Source organism: Haliaeetus albicilla, chromosome 17 (assembly GCF_947461875.1).
Source record: "Haliaeetus albicilla chromosome 17, bHalAlb1.1, whole genome shotgun sequence".
In the NCBI taxonomy this organism is placed as follows: Eukaryota; Metazoa; Chordata; class Aves; order Accipitriformes; family Accipitridae; genus Haliaeetus; species Haliaeetus albicilla.
Genome location: NC_091499.1, coordinates 8,233,309 through 8,254,593, shown reverse-complemented (window position 1 = coordinate 8,254,593; position 21,285 = coordinate 8,233,309). Strand labels below are relative to the sequence as shown.

General features: G+C 38.5%; 1 protein-coding gene across 6 annotated transcripts; it reads left to right on the top strand.

The window, feature by feature from the left end:
• The first annotated feature begins 636 nt into the window (after positions 1–636).
• Positions 637–20,199, top strand: LCA5 (lebercilin LCA5). Of its 6 annotated transcripts, XM_069804721.1 has the most exons (10): positions 682–797; positions 1,160–2,001; positions 4,118–4,160; positions 6,696–7,077; positions 9,574–10,103; positions 11,585–11,722; positions 12,961–13,057; positions 14,183–14,328; positions 16,210–16,348; positions 18,164–20,199. In XM_069804721.1, the coding sequence occupies exons 4-10, from the start codon at positions 6,879–6,881 to the stop codon at positions 18,958–18,960; spliced, it is 2,046 nt and encodes a 681-aa protein (XP_069660822.1). In that variant the 5' UTR covers positions 682–797; positions 1,160–2,001; positions 4,118–4,160; positions 6,696–6,878; the 3' UTR covers positions 18,961–20,199. The 6 variants fall into 6 exon arrangements, with proteins under 6 accessions (XP_069660827.1, XP_069660820.1, XP_069660823.1 ...); XM_069804726.1 differs by lacking the exons at positions 1,160–2,001; positions 4,118–4,160 and having other exon boundaries at positions 637–797; positions 18,164–18,970; positions 19,839–20,199; XM_069804722.1 differs by lacking the exon at positions 4,118–4,160 and having other exon boundaries at positions 666–797; positions 1,439–2,001.
• The last annotated feature ends 1,086 nt before the right edge of the window (positions 20,200–21,285 follow it).

Genomic DNA, 21,285 nt, shown 5'->3' with positions numbered 1-21,285 from the left:
GGGTATTTTATAATTTGATAGCATTCCTCTTTTTTTCTTTCTGCCTGGTTTAGGCGAGTTTTGCTTTTAAATGCCATCACACACACAGAGCGCACGTGCACAGACAGACATGTATATGTGCATAAAACCTGCCACATACTGTTTATTCACCTAGCTTCCCATCCTACTTCAGCATTAAAGCCAAGACTATTTTTTCCCTTTTTTCTCTCATCTCTGATCAGCCGTTACTCCCGGACATTGCTCTGACCCAAAGCCGCACTTTCAAACCCCAAACGGCGGCAGGTGCCGGCAACTTCCCTCCATCCCACTCCTCGGAGGGGTTATGAGTGGGGTGGCTCGCTACCACGCCACGGGTGCTAGCACGGAGGCGGGCTGCCGCCTCCCCCGGCCCCCTCTCCCACCTCGCCCCGAACGCCTCCTTCGATTCCACACGCACGCCCCTACGAAACCAAGATGGCGGCGCCAGGCCGAGGCCCGCGGAACCCGCCGCACCGTGACACGCCGGCCGCGCCCGAGCGTTGAGCCACGCCTCCCCTGCAGCGCCTCAACCAATCAGCAGCCTGGATGTAGCCTTCCACCAACGGGTAGAGCGGTTTCCCCTCGGCCGCCGCCAGCCCCACCGTACCAATCAGCCGCCGGGAGGCGCGGCGCGCCGTCGAGCTGGCAGGGCGGGTAGCCAATGGCTGACGACGAGATCCCGCCTCCTCCTCCGCTCCGTTGCTGGGGCAGCCGCTGTCAATAGCCCCCGCGCTCTGCCGCGGCGGCCCCTTTAAGCGTCGCTTGGCAACGGCGGGCAGGTACCGCCGGCGGCGCCGGGCCGGGCCGGGCCGGGTATCGCGCGGCGGAGGGGGGACCGGGACCGGGACCGGGACCGGGACCGGGACCGGGCCTAGGCCGAGCCGCCGCGGGGAGGGGGGTGTGCTGGGATCCGCAGCTGCGGATCTCTTACTCCCGACGCGCCGTGTGGGCCAGGCTCACCGGCCCGGTCCCGGGGCAGTCGGCGGGGAGGGTGGCTGGGCCCCCGGGGCTCCCAGCGGCGGTGTTGGGGCGCGGAGGGAGGGGAGGCTTCGTCCCGAGCAGCGGCGGGTGGCAGGGAGCAGGCCTGGGGGGGGGCGGCAGCGAGTGCGGCGTCCCTTTCCTCAGAAGTCGTTTATTGCAGGGTTAAACGAACGCCCTTAAAAGGTGCTCTCACGTGCGGTTGTTAGTTGCTGTAAAAAAGCGTTACTCAAAAATAGTATTCGGTAAGAGCTTTAAGAACTTCTCCCCAGTCAAGGAAAATTGCTTGCTTACCCTTTGGGGACTGGAGAGCCGCCTTCAGGAATGGGGAAGTTGAACTGGTAAGTCCACGCACAGCGGAGGCATAGGCAGAAATACCAGCGACGGCCTGGGCCTCCTCGGTAGAGGATTTGGAAACATAAATCTCTTTCCCTGGTTGTAGGACTGGCCTATTTGGACTGCCGTTTCCTCATCTCCGACCTGGGACTTTTTCATTTTGAGATCTGCTGATGAAAGTTACGCTAAGTGTTACTGTCACGGCGTCAGATAAATTTAACGTTGGCTTTTAAAACCATACAACGTTTTAATTCGCCAAAAGCTGGTAAACCTAGAAGAAGTGCATACAGTGAAGTCAGCAGCTGCAGAAAGCTTCCCTAATAAAATATTTGCTCCTCACTGAAGCCTCATCAGTGAACATGTTTTGATGTGATACAAGTAAATTCTTTTGCTCCTCTCTCTTTTCCGTGAAAACAGCAATATTTGGATGTGAAAAAGATGAGTGGAGGAAGAAGAGGGAGGCAAATTTCTTTTGAAGTTATTCTTAAGTTCAGCACTTTAATAATGTGGATTGATGCTTTTGTACCTGTCTGAATCTGGCTTTCTTGGGCTGTCCCTCTCCCAGAATAGGTGGAAAAACTGCCCCGACCATTAGAGTTCAGCATTTGTACTCAGGAAGCGTCATATGGTGCCCAGTAAAAGCATGTAGCAGTTTCTGGTCTTAGAAAGGTATTGAGATTGAAAAGGACTTAAAGAGTTTTGTGAATTTTGCATTACTGAACTAAGCTCTGGGTGTACTGTGAGAGAAGAATTACTGAGTAATTTTCCTGTCTCTCTATTGCTTAATCCCTGTAATCCAGTAGTTCAATTTCTGTTTCTGTGATTTACTTAGGAGCGATGGGGAGACAGTATTCTGTCACCATTGCAGTTGTTTTGTGCTCTCTATTTTGTCTGTCACGTCCTTTGCAGTGACCTGGAGCTTGACTGCTTTTTCTAATAATAAGCATGTTTTCAATACAAAATATGTAAATCATAGCAATAGTAGAAGTTGCTGAAGTGAAGGAGCATGAAATTCTGGAAACAAAACTGTTTGTAAAGTTTGTGCAAGTCCCAGATTTACTTCAGCCATTCTGTACTGATCTGATCTTGATGCACTAGGCTTCTAAAAGCACGTGTGGAGCTCTTGAGGGGGAGGGGGTTGGGGTTTTGGTGGTGGTGGAGCTGAGTAGACCCACTGCTAACCCACAGTGTTTCACTCCTCACAAACTTATTAAATGTACCAAGGGAAAATAGATATCTATGTGGTTCTTACTCACATGAGTTGAACTTATTTTATAGTCAGCTCAAACTAGTTGGTAACAATTGAAAAGTCAATGAACCAAAGCGGTTCTTAATTAGACAGTCCTTAGGCTAACTGAAGTAAAACTCAAATATCCTAGTGATTCATTTATTCTCAAGATAAACTGTGCATTTTTTATGATAATCAAATTACATTATAAACTGAATTTGGCAGGACTTGACAGACTAAGGTTTCTTGTTTTGTATGGGAAGTATGATAGTATTACCAATTTATAAATCTGAAAACAATTTGAAGATTCAGAAAATGTTTCTGGAGATTCCTCAAGGGATCTTTTATTGATTCACCTTTTTCAATTTGTTGTCAGTCCATTGCTTTTCAAAGTGCTTTCAGAATGCATCAAAAATTACTGTTCATTTATGTTGCTGTATGTCAAAACAATACTTGGCAAAATATTCTCAAAAGTGAGAAATATCCAGTACAGAAGTGATGGATAATTCTAATCCTCCAGTTCTTACAATTTGTCTGTTTTAAATACACTGAGTTATGAAAAGCATTCTTCAAAAAGATTATTGCCTCTTCAGTGAACACTTGTGGGACTATAAAATAACTGATGAGCTTTAAGTCAGTAAGTGAAAGTGAGTGTTCTTATTTTAATGTATATATAATTAGACATCTTGATGATTGAACTGTAGGCATTTATGTTTTCCCAAAATGAAGTCCCATTTGTTTTGATTCATATTTGTTTTCTTTTCAAGAAAGTCTGTGCATGATGATTTCTTTCTGCCCTTCCGTGTCCTGCAGGCAGACAAAATGAGGGTGTATCTTGGCTATATCTACGCTGTTGAAGATAGTTGCCCCATAGAGTAATCCCTGCCTCCACACAGGGCTAGGTTAACCCCTCGAGATGTGGTGGTGCCTCTAACATTGATGTTCCCACTCCAGGAGCAGAGGACTCCTCTGGATGCCACGTGTGGCCCTGGGACAGACTTGCACTCAAGTAACAGACTAGGTTGCTTGAATTCCCACCAGTTTGTTTTATTCAGCATGTTGTTATGAGCAAAACAGGGAACACATCTTAGATGCAGAACCAACACTTGATTGTTAGTCTGATTAAAATCTTAACAGTCTAACCAAAGATTTGGTGTTAGTCCAGATACGAACATAGGTCAAACTACATATGGTTACAGTGGTATAGGCACAGACTCTAGAACCAAACCCTTTCTCTGGTGTTACCTTTGCCCACCCACTCTCCCTCTGGGATTTGACTGGCTTCAGCTGGGAGGGGGAAGTCTTTACAGCAGGTCATCAGCATCCCAAATCCTTCCCTGGCAGGAGGAGGATGGTAATGGTTTCTTCCTCCTTGACTTGGGATCATTTTTATATGCTTGTTAACACACTGTGCACCTTGCTCTTTATTCTGTTCTATTCTATTAATTGATTCATGGTTCCCCATTACATCTGAATTTACTACATGTGGTGTGTTTTACATATGTTGAGTACTTATTCTTTGTTCTGTATGTTGCCTATAAAACTGGTTTTACCCAGCTCCCAAGACTGTGTCCCGTTGATGACCAGTAATTGAGCACAGGTGAGATGTTACAGCTTAGGGGCCCAGTACTGTTCTGCATTTGTGCTTTCAGGCCCCTGCAGTCTCCCCATGCCTGTACTCCTCTACGCTGCGTTTCTGCAAGGGTTGTAGATGTTTCACGCTGCACAGAATAACTACTTGTTATTGCTGTCTGTTAGTTATAAATGTAACAGTAGATGCTAGACAATTGTACAAAGCTAAGCAAAAAGCTGAAACAAATTAGGTAAGTTCCCTGGTTGTGAAATAATGTTGTTGCAGCTAAATAAGCTATAGCAAAGCTCCAGGCACCTGAGATGAGGTCAGAGGAAGTCTAACAATTTTTGTGCCCCATGTTAGCTGGAAATGAAGCCTGTGGCTTCAATGACACCACCACACTTCGTGTGGGTTACAAAAGCAACTACTATTCTTAAATTTTTTTTTTCAGTCAGGATGACTGTAGTAATATGAGGTCTGTGTTACAGCCGTCCAGAGTACTATTTTTATATTTTACATTATTTTAGTGTTTTAATGTAAACACATTGTTTTATACCTTATTCTATATTTTTTGCATTCACTGAGATTCTGTCCTGTGGAGACAGAACTGATACAGTCTTGCCTGTACACCCTCTAGAAAACAGGTTGTCCCCAAAACTCTGCTTGTGTTTCAGTTTGGGCTTGGTTTGCTCTTTGGGGAGCAAAATAACATACATTCTGCACAGATGTTTATGAGGCCAGGACTTAGGAGTGGAGCTGTTTGGGAGTAGGGATGCACCCTGATATGTTCTAATATTCTTACATGATCTTAGTTTTGCACTCATGAGCATGTCTGAGGGTCTGCATTATTTCAGAAGAAAAAAGAACAGTCATTGCTGAACATTTGAATGCTTGCAATAACTGACACCTTCCAGCGTGTGTTTAGCAATCTCTAAGCATAGCTTGTCTTCTTTCTGGGCTTTGCAGTGCAATTTTAGTTTTCATCAGAATCCTCTCTGACATAAGTTTTAGGTGTGTAATTTATTTGGACCACTTCGAAAATATTTAGGTGCTTAAAAAGCACTATTTTGGAAAGTTACTCTCTAAGTAAGAAAAACGCTCTCTTCCAAATAATTCAATATTAATTTCCCAGCAGCTTCCCAGTTTAGAAATCTGTTGGGATATTTATTCCTCTAATTCCTTCTGTATAGATTATGAGGGCAAACGGATTCCAGTCACTGGGGAGAGAGTTGTGCTAACAGTGAGCTGGGCCAGAAAGCTTGAATTTGTAATGAAAACTGTCTTGGCAGCTGACATTTCTGTTCTGCTTGGCTATGCAATTCTGCATGTATAGACAGTGGAATAGAAGGCTGAGAAGCATGCTAAGTTTATTTTATTGGGAAATAATACAGTGAAAAATTTACAGCTCGTTTACAGGTATGTTGTATGCCCTGCAGTGTAGAGGAGTTTTGATTGAAAGCTGCTCAATTTTTTGTGTGTAGTTTGCTTTACCATTTAGAAATGGATGTGGAGCGTATGTCACTCAACAGGCAGAACTGATGGGCTCTGATGCAAGTCCTGTTTATTCACCCATTAGAAGCTTGATGTCCTGAAGTTGGATTGAAGGCAGATAGATGGTGAAATAAGCTTGAGAGCTGTGAAGTGGTGAGAGAGGCAGAAGACATGGGAGACTGAGTGTGGTCAGTAAAATACTTCCTAAGCTGATGAGGAAAACTTTGGGTATATTTGCTCCATTATATTCTCAGGAAGTGTCTCCAAAAAAAAGGTAAAATCACCTTATTTTGCATGAGATTAGGGGATTTTTCAGTTTACATTAAAAGACAGGCTGTGGGAGCAGCCCTTCTCGTTTTATACCTGCTGCAGATGTAATGTTTACCATATACCAGCAGTGTGGTCTCTCTTATCAGATAAAAAAACCCCAAAAGGCTATATCTGCATTTTCCTATAAAGCACATGACATAAATGTGTGTGCTTCTGCCAGTTCTTGAAGGCATGAAACACTACAGATGTTGTGGGGTATGAGACTACTTTCCGGGGCAAAGGCTGTGATACATAGCTACAGTCTCATTAGCAGTTAGGGACAGAATGTCCTCCAGAAAAATGGGACAACTGATTTTCAAGCCCATTATTTAACATCATTGGAGTGTCAGAAATTGAGATATGGAAACTTAGTCAAATTCTACAAATATCTCAGTTCTAGTTGCATGAATAAGTTGTTAATTCATTTGGTTAAAAAGTTCTAAAATATGTTTAAATTAGTTTCCTGAATAGCATCAAACCCTCTTTCTAACCTGGGAGTAATTTCTTATTCTAGATTTAGCTGTCTAATTTTCTGATTTCTCTTTTGGGGATGAAGTACCTCAAACTACTGAGTGTAATACTAGTAGCATTCCTGGAGTGTGATGTCTGTCACATTTAATATAAATAATAAGGCTAATTAGCACAGCACGTGGCATAAGGTTATAGGAATCCTGAATAATTTTACAGGGGTTTTTTACCTTTCTTTCTTAACTAAAGAGCAAAACCATTCTCAGTTTTTTCTCTCTCTCTAAATTGTTACAGAAAAATGCATTCTGAATGATAACTACTGCTTGCTGAACTGAACTGCAAAGATCTCATGCTTTGGAGATGAAGATGATAAACCCAAGGAAATAATCCAGCTGCTGCCATTGTGGCAACTGAAAGATCCTTTGTGTCAAAATGAACAGTCTTTGAGAAAATCTGGAAAGCCATTAAATCTGAAAAATGGGAGAAAGAGTAAGGAGCCCAGATTCTGAACATGACAGGAAATCAGAGGGGGATAAAAATAGTGACTCCTATTATTCAGATGAAGATAATGCATCTCGTTCATCTGGCCAGTCGCCAACACTAAGCTATCCATCTACGAGCCAAGAAAAAAGAGATCACAAAACACAAACTTCAAACAGCCTTGTGCACTACCAAGGTAGGTAGATAGCAGAAATTGCTGTTTGTAACTGCGCTAAAGAGTTGATTATCTCTGAAAGCTGAAATAAAAGTGGGAAACTACCATTATGAAAATCTACAAATAAGGTTCACGTGAATTGTGCTACAGATGGCAGGTAGACCATAACAATGTCCATTGAAAACTGAAATTAACCTGTTCCTCCATAAGGAGGATTTTTGGTGATTTTCAGAATTATTCATATTTTTCATAACTAGTGAACATGGCTCTTATACTAGCCTTTTGTTGAATCATGCTGATGCTCTCCTTTTGTCTTTGGCAAAAATACTTGAGGCCAAGAACTCAAGGCAAGTCCTTACTATGCAGTCAGTAAAAGAGAGACAATTGTTAAAATTTCTCTGACAAAATACCCCTAAAGATCTCTCTCTTGTGGAATTCTAATTGACTAAGCTTTACAGTGTAATACTGAGTACTTTCGAAAAATAAACAAATGAAAAGACCACTAATAAGGCAAGAGAGAGAAAATGTGTTTGGCGAAAGTTAGATGCGTGTGGAAATTCAAAAGAAAGTTTTTCTTGGTCCTTCCTTGAGGGTAAAATATTTCCAATTTGAGATGAAGTAGCTCCACCTTTAGCTCCCTCACACACACCTCACCCACATAAGCTGCTTTCTTGGCTGAGATTGTGGGGTAGTGAACATCCCTACAAAAACGGAGAGAATGGTTATACAGGTCCTGGGCTGAAGTAGGGATGTGAAGCTTCTCTGCTGCACTTCAAGAGCTTGATCTAAATAATTGCACACATTTTCTGTTGAAGTCAGAGCATATCCTGCCTTTCTCAAGCAAGTGCTCTATTTCATTCGTAAGTGCTTGATACCGTATTAATTATTTGGTCAACATTATGATCTAGAGTGTGCCAGAAGATCTAACCATAAATATTGAAGTTGCCCAGGGAGCCTGTCTCTTCAGATCTTTGACAATGTTGGTGTCCTGGTGCAGCTAGTGTTTTGCCGAGCTTCTCTGTGTTCAGAAGTGGCATCTGCTCCATAGCAGTCATGGGTTAGCTTTCAGGGTAACAAAAACTGCAGTTCCACTGTGCTATTTAATTTGGAGGGGGCAAATGAATGACTAGCTCTTTGATTACATAGCCAGAATTGAACTTACTTATTACATGGAGGTATTGTGAATGTCATGTTGTTCTTGAAGGACACTGTTCCCCAATTTAGCTATACGGTCAAAAGTGCAAACTTGGTATTGGAATTTTCTATTCTGCCCTAAATGTGGAGAAATTCTTGAAGGGGCTGGAAGTCTAGGGTTAATGGGAATTCTCTTAGCTGGTGATAGGAGTGGCCTCATTCCTGCAGTGCATGTATTAAATAATCTTTTCACACCTGAATGTGACATTAGAGTTCTTTGTAAAGGAAAAAAACCCTTCTTTTATTTGCCCAAGCTGTGGAAAAAATAAGCATCAAGCAGAAAAATGAGTATTTGTGCAAAATGTTTAGAGGAAAAGATAAGAAGGTATTTTAAAGCTGTTATTTTTGCTGTAAAATACTCTGTAGAATAGAAACATGGTGAGCGCCAAAGGGGAGGAAGAATTTGCTGTCACACACTCACTGTCTGTGTATAGGTAACTGCACTACTGCTGTATCCCAGCTTTCAAGCCTGAATTATAATCTGCTGCTCAGTATGTTTCTTCCTAACGCTGATGTACCTTAATGAATTATGCAGTCTCTATATATTCAGTTGTTTTAAGAGATATTTTTCGTGGATTATATGCTTCATTCTTTGAGCGTGGGTTGAGAGGCAAATAAGATAGAAACAAAATGTTTAGCCTTTATCTGTGGGGATGACAATAAAATAATATCAAATAGGAATGCGAGTGATGCATAGTGGTAATCAAATAAGGATACTGTGTGGAAAATAACTTGTGATACAAGAATAAATTATTTAGGAGAGAACTGAATTTTCATGGGATTTATAATTTTGCTTTGGAGGCTTTTTGCATTGAGCCTTTGAAATCTGCTGTTTTGTCTGTAAGCATGGCAGCTGGATTTGAAAACACTACTGCATTTGTCTGAGAGAAATACATCTTGCATAATACGTGACTAGCTAACTCTCAGCTAATTGTTGCCATTTTAAAAGCATTTGATAATATTGTATGCATAAGAGTACAGTATTTCTAAAACGTTTTAATAAACATCATCAAATATTAACAAAATATGACTGTTATTTCTGATACAATTTGCAGATGATTACAATGGTCCTATATTAATGATTGCAAATATTACTTCTTACAGTCAGATCACAGACATAAATCTCCATTTTTATTTTTTTTTATCTATCAAAAGAAGCATAAGTCTATCATATATATGCCTTTTATTGTCTGGTTTGAAAGCCGCAATCTCTGCTAAGTATTGTAAAATTGTTTCAGGCAGAGCTTTATTCCAAGAAGGGTGTCAGAATAGGCAAACTGCGTTGTCTTACAGTAAACATGCTTTTTATTTTTCCTTTCTTAGCCACAAAGAAATTGGGTTCCAAATATGCACCAAGCAAAAGAGGGACGCGGTGGGGTTTCCGTTCTCAGAGCCTCACTAGGGATTCTCCTGCAAAAGATATAGATCTTGTTACAAAAAGAGTTCTTTCAGCTAGGCTGCTGAAAATCAATGAGCTCCGAAATGAACTGACTGAACTCCACATCAAACTAGATGAGCTGCAGAAGGAAAACAGGGCACTGAAGAGGCTTCAGCACAGGCAGGAGAAAGCCTTGAATAAGTTTGAAGATACGGAAAACGAAATCTCTCAGCTCCTTGCTCGGCACAACAATGAGATTAGAATACTAAGGGAGCGCCTACGAAAATCTCAAGAGAGAGAACGTGCAACTGAGAGACGGCTGAAAGATTCGGAAGATGAACTGTACAGAACAAAAACTGTCTTGCAGAAATTGAAGAAGCTGTCTGCAGATAAGCACCTTGCCGAAAGAGATGACCTGGCAAAGAAACTAGCCTATGCAGAGAGCAGGCTAGAGGACAGTGAAAAAAGAATTAAGGTGAGATGACTTTCTTTTTGTAAGAAACTCTGGTACAGATATTTCGTACCATAATGAGCTTCATGAACTGTATTTTTTCACAGTTGTGGAGCAAATAGAAATTTTTTATTTTTTTTTTTTTACACATAAGTAGCATCAAGTAAATTATTTCCAAGGTGATTATATAGTTATATACTTGGTATTTGTGCATTCGAATTTCTGTCTACAAATTAAGTATATTTTTGTCAGATTATATCCTGTGGACTTTTGCTTTTAAGTGTTTTTATAACTACTAGTAATGTTTCAGAAGTGCATGCAGCTGTAATACAACTTTATGCAATCTAATTTATCGTCTTGGAGGGGAAACATGTTAAAAATTTTCTGGGTATTTAGGGAACTGTATACTTAAATTCTAAAAACCACATATATAGTAATTCTTTTTCAGTTTCGTGAACTGCATTCATGCAGTGTTTGATTGTCCACTATTCTGCGCATCCGAGAGCTGAGCTGAACAAAATTACAGAAATTTTTTTAATACTGAAATGAGTTTTAGAACACTTTACAGGTATCCATTGTAAGAATTTTGTACAATATATTTTAATTTTGTTCAGCAAAAATGTTTACGTTTTTGTAAACATGTCTAAAAACCTCATCTTAAAAATAATTACGTTAACACTATTAAACTGTTGGTAGTTGTATGCAATACTATTTTTAGCTGAAGTCATGTTGGTCATTAAAATGGTGTTAAATTTTGGTGCCTATATTAGTAATTAAACCTAAATTACATTACAGAGATAATGTAATTGTGTAATTGGGAAATCCAGAGGATTAAGCTGGAAACTAAGCTTTCATAAAATAAATCCCAAAATACCAAGATACACACTGCTGAGTTACCCAAATCACCTCACCCTGTAGTGTCACCATCTGGCATCTGTAGTCTTATGATCAGGTATTTCAGCATTTGTAGTACTGGATAATGTTAAAATGAATCATGCTCTAAAAAGTAAGGGATTTTCTTCTACTTTTTTTCCTTCTCTCATCATCACAGGTTCACTTAAAACAGCTATTGCAAGATGAGAGTATGTAAATGAAATCACAATCACAAATTTGTTTCTAGGAGAAAGGTTAAAAATTATTTCTTGTCTTCTTCCTTCTAATCCTGCACTTTCAGGGAGGTATTCTGTTTCTTAACCATCAGTCTGAGATTTGTTTTAGAGATCTGGAGGTCCACCATGCCAAGAGCTTGCAGAAAGTAGTGTGTGTTCCCATTATGTCCTCAAATCACCTCTCAATACTCCAGAAGGATGAGCTGCAGCATCTGCAGGTGCTCTGTCTGCCTCCTCAAAGTTAGGATTAAGGGTTTAAGTGTATTCAGTGTTACAGCAATGGTGGAGCCAGTATCTGAATCCAAGACGCTGGTTTACTGTAATTTTATTTAAGTAATTTGACTATTAAAAAAGTACTTTGGTTATTAAAAAAATATTATTTCATTTTAATTGAAGGATCTGGAAAAAAATCTTGAATTGAGTAGTAGCAGTTTTCAACGAGAGTTACATTCAAAGAAGAAAAAAATGTATGAGGCTCAAGAAGAAAATAGAGTTCTCCAAGAAGAGCTTCATCAACTAAATCAGAAGCTGAAGGTAAAATGTGAAGCAATACAAGTTGCTAACCTTGTTCTGGCATTTTATCTTTGGAAGTATCTGTAATTAGGTTTGAATAGTTTACCAGTGACTGCACTCTCTGGTGTGTGCTTAATTATATACCACACGTGAGTTCTTTTCCTGCTTTAAATTGAAATGTTCTGTGCTCTGCCCCTACAGTGTTTATAACAGGAATGCCTCTACGTTAATCATTGTTGTTAGCACTAGTTAAGAAAAGCAAGATCAAGTACATAGCCAAACATTGCGATTAAACCACAAGATCTACTGGAAAATTAGGTTTTGAAGGCTTGAATTTAGAAATAAATCTGCAGGTATATACAGTACTTTATGTTACTAAGGTACTTGCATTACAGTAGGTTTGTGTAAAGATTAATTTCATGTATTTGTGATATCCATGTGTGTTGCTAAATTTGTGCAAAGGTTTCTTTGCATCCCCCGACCCCATCATTGCCCAAATTCTAAATGTAAAGACTGAAAATACTGTTGTGTTCGACCTAGTCGGTTTATCTTTAGAAAAAAATAATTAAATAAGACTTGAGCTAAAGTACTTAGCTGCTAGGAGAATTTCCTTGAAACCCCAAGTCTCAGACATATAATGGATATACACCAGTTTACCACCTTACTAGCTACCAAGCAAGTAGCATTAGTAACTCAAAAACTTACTTGTTTAAAGTAGGTGTTTTAAGCCTGATTTGTTAGTGGAGAGTTTACTATTTTGAAAATATTTTCATTATCTCATGATTTCTGATAAATCGCTGTTCATTTCTGTATTTTATTCAATAAATGTCATGAAAGAAGAATATGTCTCTACCTCTATGATGCAGCGGGCCTCTGCTCTGTGGTGCTGACATGCCCTGTAACGTTGCTAGCATTGAAATGCTTAACTCTTTACAATACTGAAAATTCAGTTGTACAATCTATACATACATTGTAAGTCTTATTCAGATTTATGGCATTTAGTTTTATTTTCACTACACAGATGCTTCCCCCCCCACCCCAAATATTTTGTTAATGAGTTTTGGCGGGGGGGAAGTTCTATCTGCTTTTTTATAGCATAAGCAAAGTTAGGAATGTGATTGTTCTCCTTAAAACACTGGATGTAACTATTGATTAGTCTATATTACAACATATATTTTTAATTTAATTTACAGCTTTGCTAATGACTAGTAAATGAAATGTTAGTAACTCATTGTTATACCTGCCTCTCTCATTCACAGGAAAAAGAAAGAGAACTTGAAGCAAAAAATATATATGCTAATCGTATGTTGAAGCTATCACCAAGAAAAGACACGGATATTATACAAAGAAAAAGAGGTAACTTATATAAAGCAATAAAGGCAGAAAAATTAATAGCGACGCATTTGACCCTACCACTGCTTGTTCAAGAATGTTTACTTTTTCGCACTGCTTTCAGCACAGCACTAGTTACAAAGAAGGGCACTTTGTTTGTTTGACTATTCTCTAACTGCAGCAGAACCAAAACCCAGAACTTCATCAAACAGCGTTCTTAACTCCTTTTATACCAGATGTTCCTGGGTGAAGGAGGAGGAGGAGATTGTTTAGTAAATTCTCTTAATAGAGCATAGATAATGTCTACATGACAATAAATTACAGAGGCTTTAAAAATATGTAACTTCACTACTATGAATATTTTGGTGATTTTTTTTTATTTATTTTTGTACTAATTCAAATTTACTGTCTGTCAGATGAGCTGCAGTCTTTTATTTTTCCCTCAAAGAGTACATCTGTCCCAGAGCATAATCTTTGAAAAGTATCAGTGCAGTGATTTCTTCTGGCGTGACAAGGCAGCCTCAAGTCTTATGCTACCCACATAAATATGTGTGTCTATATGTGTGCCTCTGTGTGTACTCAGACTATTTTCACTGGATCAGTAGAATCTACTTGTCAGAGGAAGCAGGAATTTATGGGACTGTTTTAAATATTTAATGCCAGCATTTCAAACAGTTTGTCTGCTGCTCATTTTATTATAGATACCCTACTATCATTCCATTTTGGGTTCAGAGTTTTTTAAATGTCATTCCATAGACATAAGTGTATGTGTTTCAAAGATGCAAATAAGTGAATTTTTATTTTATGAGTTTGCTTCTCTACATGTAGCTTCTGTGACAAAGCAGTAAGATGAACAAGATATTTTGTGGGTTTTTTTTAACAGATACTCAGTATACTGTAATGACTTTATAAGTAGCTTTAAGGCTAGGGGTTTTATTATTCTTTTCAGTAGGTTTTGCATGCAATTTTTTTTTAATTAGCTTTAACAGATGCTGAAAACAACTGTGTGAAACTTGTCAATACTTTCTGCTTCCATTGGCTCCAATACAGTCTTTTATGTTTGCTGCAAATCATTAAAAATGAGAGATAGGTATATTGTGGGATATTTTCAAGTGAAAACATGATTTAATTAGTTTGTATTTTCTACAGCCAACAACCAAAATATTAAAAAAGGAGCACAGCTCACAAAAGGTGTACAGACCAGTGGATACTTCTCACCAGTAGAATTTCTTCCTGAATCAGAACTTGTCTGTGGTGACACAGTAAACAAGAAAGAAGGGATTCTTCCTAAAATAGTGAGTTCCATAATAATTTGAGATTTGCTCCAGATAACTCGCCTGTTAGACTGAATGTTTAATGCAGAGCTTATATTTTAGAAAATATGTGTAAATGTACAAGTATATAGAAAATATAATTTAGAAAACATTCTGATCTTTAAGAGAAACTTTACCCTTACAGAAATATCATTCTCCATTTTGTGACACTTAGTTCATCATATTCTATGTCTTACTGATAACCATTAACTCAATCTGTTTCTTTTTCTGCCACTGGCATTTCTTTGAAGTTTTTAAGACTACATTTTGGGTTTCTCCCTTTTTCTTTATTTCTAATTCTTATTTGAGCAATCTGTTGTTGTCTCTCTTTTTGCTTTGGTCTTAATTATGGTTTCTTTTACTTTCCAGATTTATTTCACAATGCATAAATCTAACACTTCCTCTTATTGTCATAGTGCTGGTATTTCTTCTGTCGTTTTTCCAGCTTTGTGAATATGGTTGAATTTTTTTGGTTTTCCATTTCCCTTTTTGTGATAAAATAGTACCATTAGAAGTATTGCTAATAATTCTGTGACCTCAGGCTAAAATCAATGAGATTTGTAAGGTATTACAAATCAGAGTGACACAGATTCTGGTACAAATTGTACAAATTCTGATTATATAAGGCTAGGACTGTTTGTCAAAATAATGCTCTGATGATGGTCTTGACTGGCTTCCTGGTAGGACTGAAGCTTTTTCATGGCTGTTTCATTCCTATGTTCTCTCTTCCAAAATCCTTTCTGTAAGTATGGATGTAGTTTAATGTATGCATTCTTCCAGCATATACTTTGGTGTGTGAGTTACAGAACCGCACAGTTGGTACAAGTGCAGTTCGTGGAGTCCAACTATATGTCATCTTACAAACCTCTCTAGTTCGTGTATGGCTATTGCTTTAAGTAACGTAAATTAGATTTGGGTAGCCTGTGCTTTCATGAGTTTTCTAAGTGAAGTATTTTAAATACTTGGCCACCATCACTTTTATGAAGTTGTTGGGGTTTTTTTTAAACATAATAATGATAACCTTGTACAGGAAGGAAAAATACTTGGAAGTTGGTTTGGCTAATAGTCATATTTTCTTTGTTCTTTAAGTAGTAACTGTTTCTCTTCTTTCTCTTGGAAGTGCATTTTAATCTAGAAGCTTATTTTGCTCTAAAGTAAGCACAAACTACAAAGTTAGCACCCACGTGTTGGATTACACTGGCTTTCTCTTCACTTCATTGCCACTACTTTTCTGTATTAGTGATTTTTACTGCTGACATTAGTATCTTTTCTGCTTAATCAGAAGTTAATCTTAATCAGAAAGTTCTTTCCTTTTAAATGTGGATGTATATGCACTAACTGAATTTTTCAGCAAAGATTAAACCTTGCTCTTTCACTGTTTGTTACTTAATACTTCATAACACTGAAACTGAATCTACAACCCACTCACTTGAGTCAAAAGATCAGATTCTGGAAATAGAGGATAAGTAATTGCTTGTTAAAAGAATAAGGTGATGGGGTCTGGCCTTCTGTTAAAGTCCTTGAAAAAGACAACTTCTGACTTCTAAAGAGAACTGCCCTAAGACAGTGATAATTTTGCTTTATGATATCAGAGCTGCAACTTTCCTGAAATGCATAATACAGAGTAGAGCTGATTGTCTATTCATTTTGTTTCAGGTGCATAAAACTATGCTAAAGGTGATAAGATTTTAGGGCCAAACCCCTAGGTTGTCAAATCTGGTTTAGTTTAGATGACTTGCTCGTTTTTATGTTTAATGGTAAGAATGTGATTTTAGAATGACATAGAAGTTCGTATGATTTTGTTTGTTTGTTTTATTGATTATTTTCCCCCAATAGTTTCAGGTTTTTATTAATTTATTTCAGGAAAAAGAAACTCAAGACAAGGGATGGAAGGAGCAAGCAGACTTCCCGAGACAAGACCAAGACCGGGAAAGGGAAGAGAAACTGAAACGTTTTCCGGAAATACAGGCTTTAGAGGAGAGGGGTCTAAAACTTCATGATGGTAAGGAAATGGGCAGCTGAAGGCTGGAAAATACACCATAGAATACTAATCAAGTGAGGCTTCTAGTTTCTTGTGAGAAGAGCAAAATGATTTTGCAGAGATCACTACAGTGGAAAATTATTTTCAGTTACATTATGCGAAGAGAATCGGAAAGAAATAAGGGATATAGAATAATCTGTGCCCTGTACTCAGCTGTGATTAAGTATGCAGCAGCAAAAAATGCTGTCCATGAAGAAGTAGTGAAGCCTGAGAGATTTTGCTTTACAAAATAAGAATGACATAGCAGGTAAATGCTGATGTTCTCTCTTACTTGCTAGATGTTATTGAGGTAGGCAGTAGATTTTGACTATTGTAGAACAAATCTGCATTTCTTAATATGGCCTGTTTTTTCAGTACATATCTACTTGTATCATTTGAAATTGTAGTTTCTCTTTTCACTTGTGGTTATCTGAATTATTTGGTGTGGCTATTTGAGTAATGCCAGTTTTATTGTTATCTTTTAATATTGCTTTTTTATTCATTTGGTTTTCACATCTTAATGACTTACGTTCACAAGTCTCTTAATCTAAAGTATTTTAGATGGACTGCATCCTGTCATATTAAAATACTCTTTCAATGATTATAGTTAATGAACAGTAACACTTACTCCAGATGACAAGGAAGAATTCTAAAAATTTATAGCTGCTTTCAGAGGTAAATTCTGTGAAAAATCTTCTACCTCCACTGGCATCAGTGCACAACTTATATAAGCGAAGAATCTGTTCTGTTATGTTTCTGGGTAAGATGATTTGACCACCTTACCCATCTTACAGTATAAGCTTATATTTTCCCCACCTTACGTACAGAAAGGCAGCTCCTTACTTAATTTGGTATGGTGATATGTTATTGAAAAAAATATATATTAAAAATATTAACTGAACTGTTGCAGTTATTTCTGTAAGCTTGATCTGAAGTACAATAGATAACATGGAACTTGATGAAAACATCAGTCAGAAATTTGAATAAAGTGTTCAAAGGGGAATGCCAGTATGTCGAAGGGGCCAAGCAGTTGTATTCAACTTTTGGCCAATCACACGTCTGTTGTCTTGATAGAAAAATATTTTGAAGAGAGAAATATTTGAGAAGCTTCCGTTTTCTTGTACACATAAGTATTTGCAGGTTCTATCTAGAACTTTATGACTGTTTTGCACCTTTGGTGTCCCTTTATAGCTACGCAAACTCACATTTGGTATTTGCACAGACACTCTCGTTGAATTCACGTGGTGACACAGAGAACACTCATGTGAAGGTGTTTTCTGTATGCAGCAGATGCAGTATATTTAAATCATTCACTACTTGAAACCGGTAATGACTCCTTTGACTTTGCGGCCTGATAGCTTCATAGGAATAGTTCCCTTTATGGAAAAAACCTGAAACATATATCCCAGAACCATCCTAATGTCAGTGGTGCTGACAAAAATAAAGTACTGTGCAAGTCAGAACTATTAAAAGCAGTGATGTTGTATTCATTTTCATTCCCACCCAGGAAATGGGAAGGCAATTGGCAGAAATGAAATTCCTCTGAAAATTCTAAAACACGAATAATGCCCTTATCCCTTTGGAAGACGACAGTAAACTGTTATATCTTAGCAGAGAACCTGGTGTGAATTTAGTTGTAATTTTTGAATAATTTATTTTTTCAGTAGGGAAACCATATTATGTATAGAAGAGTATATTAAAAACTCAATGGCTTTTGCTTGCATTATTTTCAAAATAATCTTTTAAAGGCATTTTAAAACTAAATCATTTTAAATAATATTTAAACATTTCCTGCAGAGTGGGAAAGGGAAGAATATGACAAAATGAAAAAAGAAAGCAGCTTTTTATTGGATAAAGAAGAGAAAACAAAGATGGAGACAGAAATCCACAAACCTGAAGTAGAGAGAGAAAGCACTGAAATGCTGGAAGAGCGGCGAAAAAGAGAGTTCCTGCTTACTAAAATGCAAGAAATTGATAGAGAAACGCAAAATATGACAAACATGAAACCTGCTTCCCAAGCACCACTCATAAATACAGCAAGAAAGTCTGATTCCCTGGAGAAAAAAGAAAAAACTAATCAATTCTTTGAGATTCCCGGGAAGGTTACTAATGGATTTCCTGCAGATGACAGCCAGGATGATGCCACAAGAGCACAAGGGCAGAAGCAACGAAGTCTGAGGACTGTAGATTTAAGTAGTAAGTTAACGTTTGGTAGTTATGTACCTTCCTTTGGGAAAGGATCGGGGAGACCGAGTTGGCTTACTCAAAAAAGTGACAACTTGGAAGAAAATGTTAAGGAAAATGCAGATTTCAATAGTAAGAAAGAAAAAAAGTCCAATTTAATGGAGCAACTCTTTGGAAGCAGTGCCAGTACCATTCTTTCTAAAAATAACGATACAACACCTTTTGACATAGATTGGGACTCTAGTAATACTCTTCTTGTTGATAAAAACAGTAAAGTCAAAGAAGACAATGAGCTTTTTGGTGAAGGAAGAAACCTAAACAGACACCGTTTGCAACACACTACAAGCAAGCCAGGAGTTAAGACCCTTGGTTCTTTAGAGGATGAAATCGAAGAAGTAATCTTACAATGATCATATTTTTGTATGTTTCATATGTAAATACTGAAAAAATATTTTCATGTAATATTTATTAGATACAGATTTGAAACATTTCAGATATATTGTAAAGCCTTATGAAGGAATAATTTACATAAATGGGAATATGTATAGAGGAAAGATGCACTTTGATAAAACAGCCTAACCTACATGCAGGAAATTTCGTCTGAAATGTAATATCCAAATACAGACCTTGGAGATATGGCAGTGACTCTTTTGGCAGAAAGACAGGGAAGGTGTCCTGAGGGACTTTGATAGATGAGGTAGGTGCTGGCTGGCTGCTTCAGTCAAGCAGAGAAGATGCTTTTGCCCCAACTTGGGCTTCAGACCGACTGTCCCTGTTGCTGTGTGGCACCATCTGACTTGTGCAGCTGTGGCCTGGGGTCCACGAGGCTCGGTAGCGCAGAGCTGGTAGGGGTGCCATAGGAATGGAAGGACTCGCAGAGGCTTACGCTGACTTGCGCCCTTTTCTCACATTCTCTCTCGCACCCTTTGTGCTCCCTCTCCCTCTTGCTCTCCTGTGCGCTCTCTCTCTCACTCTTGCCCTTTGCTTGCTCTCGCCCTCTCTCTCTCGCCATCGCTCTCTAAATTTTTGAGACTTACTGATGTGTAATGGTATGTTAAGTAAAATTACACGTCTCACAAGGGAGCATTATTATTTATTGCAGAATAAGTTGGCTAAGAAGTCGGCAAGCTTTTACGTGGCAGCCCTGGCATTCAGGGCAGCTACTAGATGAGGATCTCTGGCTAGCCAGCACAGGAAGCGTTGGGGTTTTTTTACACGTAGGCTGCTCACAGTACACTGCTTTTCATTTGGAGTACTTCTTTTAGGCGTCAGATACTTTCTTTTTCAGGCACTCGGAGAGCCTCTTAACTGTGTCAGGAGAAGGCATGTGTAACATCAGTGTCATGAAATGGATAGAAGAGACGTACCTAGAACAAAGGCTCAGGTAGAAAGAGAATATTCTATACTGCAATCATGTTCTCTCAGAAGAACATCAACAGAAAGAAAATTAACTCAGGAACAGCTGATCTCTCTTCTGCATAGGTTTTCTGTAGACCTTACCACCAAGTTTGTCTAACTCTTCTCATATATTCAGGTTATATTTATTATATAATGCCATTTTTTGTAATTTCTGAATTTTCTATGTAAAATTCCAATTATTACTAAGTAATTTTTTAACAAAATGGTTTTATTAAATTACTTGAGTAAAATTTTTGTGTATAGATCATCTTTAACAAAAAGTTCTGACTTTTTATATCACATTATTGATACTGGGTGGTGGGGCAAAAATTGGTAGCAACATTGCTAATGATGTTATTCACTGCATGGTGCCATGTACACAAACAAAAAGGTAGGCAATGAAGGATTTAGCAGAGGCATTCCAGAAAATAAACTGAAGATCATTCCTTACTAGAACAACAGGTTTTGAAATGCCTCTCTGATATGCTCCCTATGAGCTTGGTTCAAAACATACTAAAATACAGAGAAGAATTCTCATGATTTCAAGATGCTTTGAGCCAAGATTTCTCTGAACACAATGGCTCTTCTGAAAAGAAAGGCTGGTGTCTGCATCATGCAATAGCTTTGTTTGCTCCCTGATTCAGAAAGAAAATTAGTCACAGATCCAGACCCAGTGTGTGGGACCGTTCTCACTAGGCACCCTGTAGTGCAGAGCAACTCAACTCATGTTCACCTGCTTGCTTACAGTCCCAATATTAGAGAATTGAGCTGGTTCATTTTGCTTGCAGATGGTCAGAATATCAGGACAATTCTGACCAGCAACAGTGAATTTAACTATCTGTGTTACTCTTCCACAATTACTTTTTTGGGGGAATACTGTGGTGTAAGACATAGAAGTCTGTGGGTAAACACTGTGGGTGTTTGTGAGTGGATGGTTATTTGTCTTAACTTTCTTGTCCTAATTGTGGGTGACTGCTGCCCTTCTAGAAGAAGGCACTTTGTTCCTGAAGATACTGCTGGGGTGAGTCGTTTATTTTTCTTTCCTGTGGTTGAGGATTCTAAAGCGTAAAACAATGATGTAGCTGCTGCAGTTATTAAGGATCATGTAGTGTATGGAGAGTTGGGTTTTTTTGTTTCTTTGCAACTCAACCCATTAACATCTGGCAAATTCTAACTATCATGCTGAACTGATGTGCCCTGCTGTTTCAATTACAAATGTATAGTTTTGAAGCTGTTTCATATTATCAGCCCCTTCTTAAGTTCACAAATGTTCACATCCTGTTACCAGACTCTTCCTGAAGCAAGCACTGTGGTGACTTGCACAAAAAAAAAAAGTG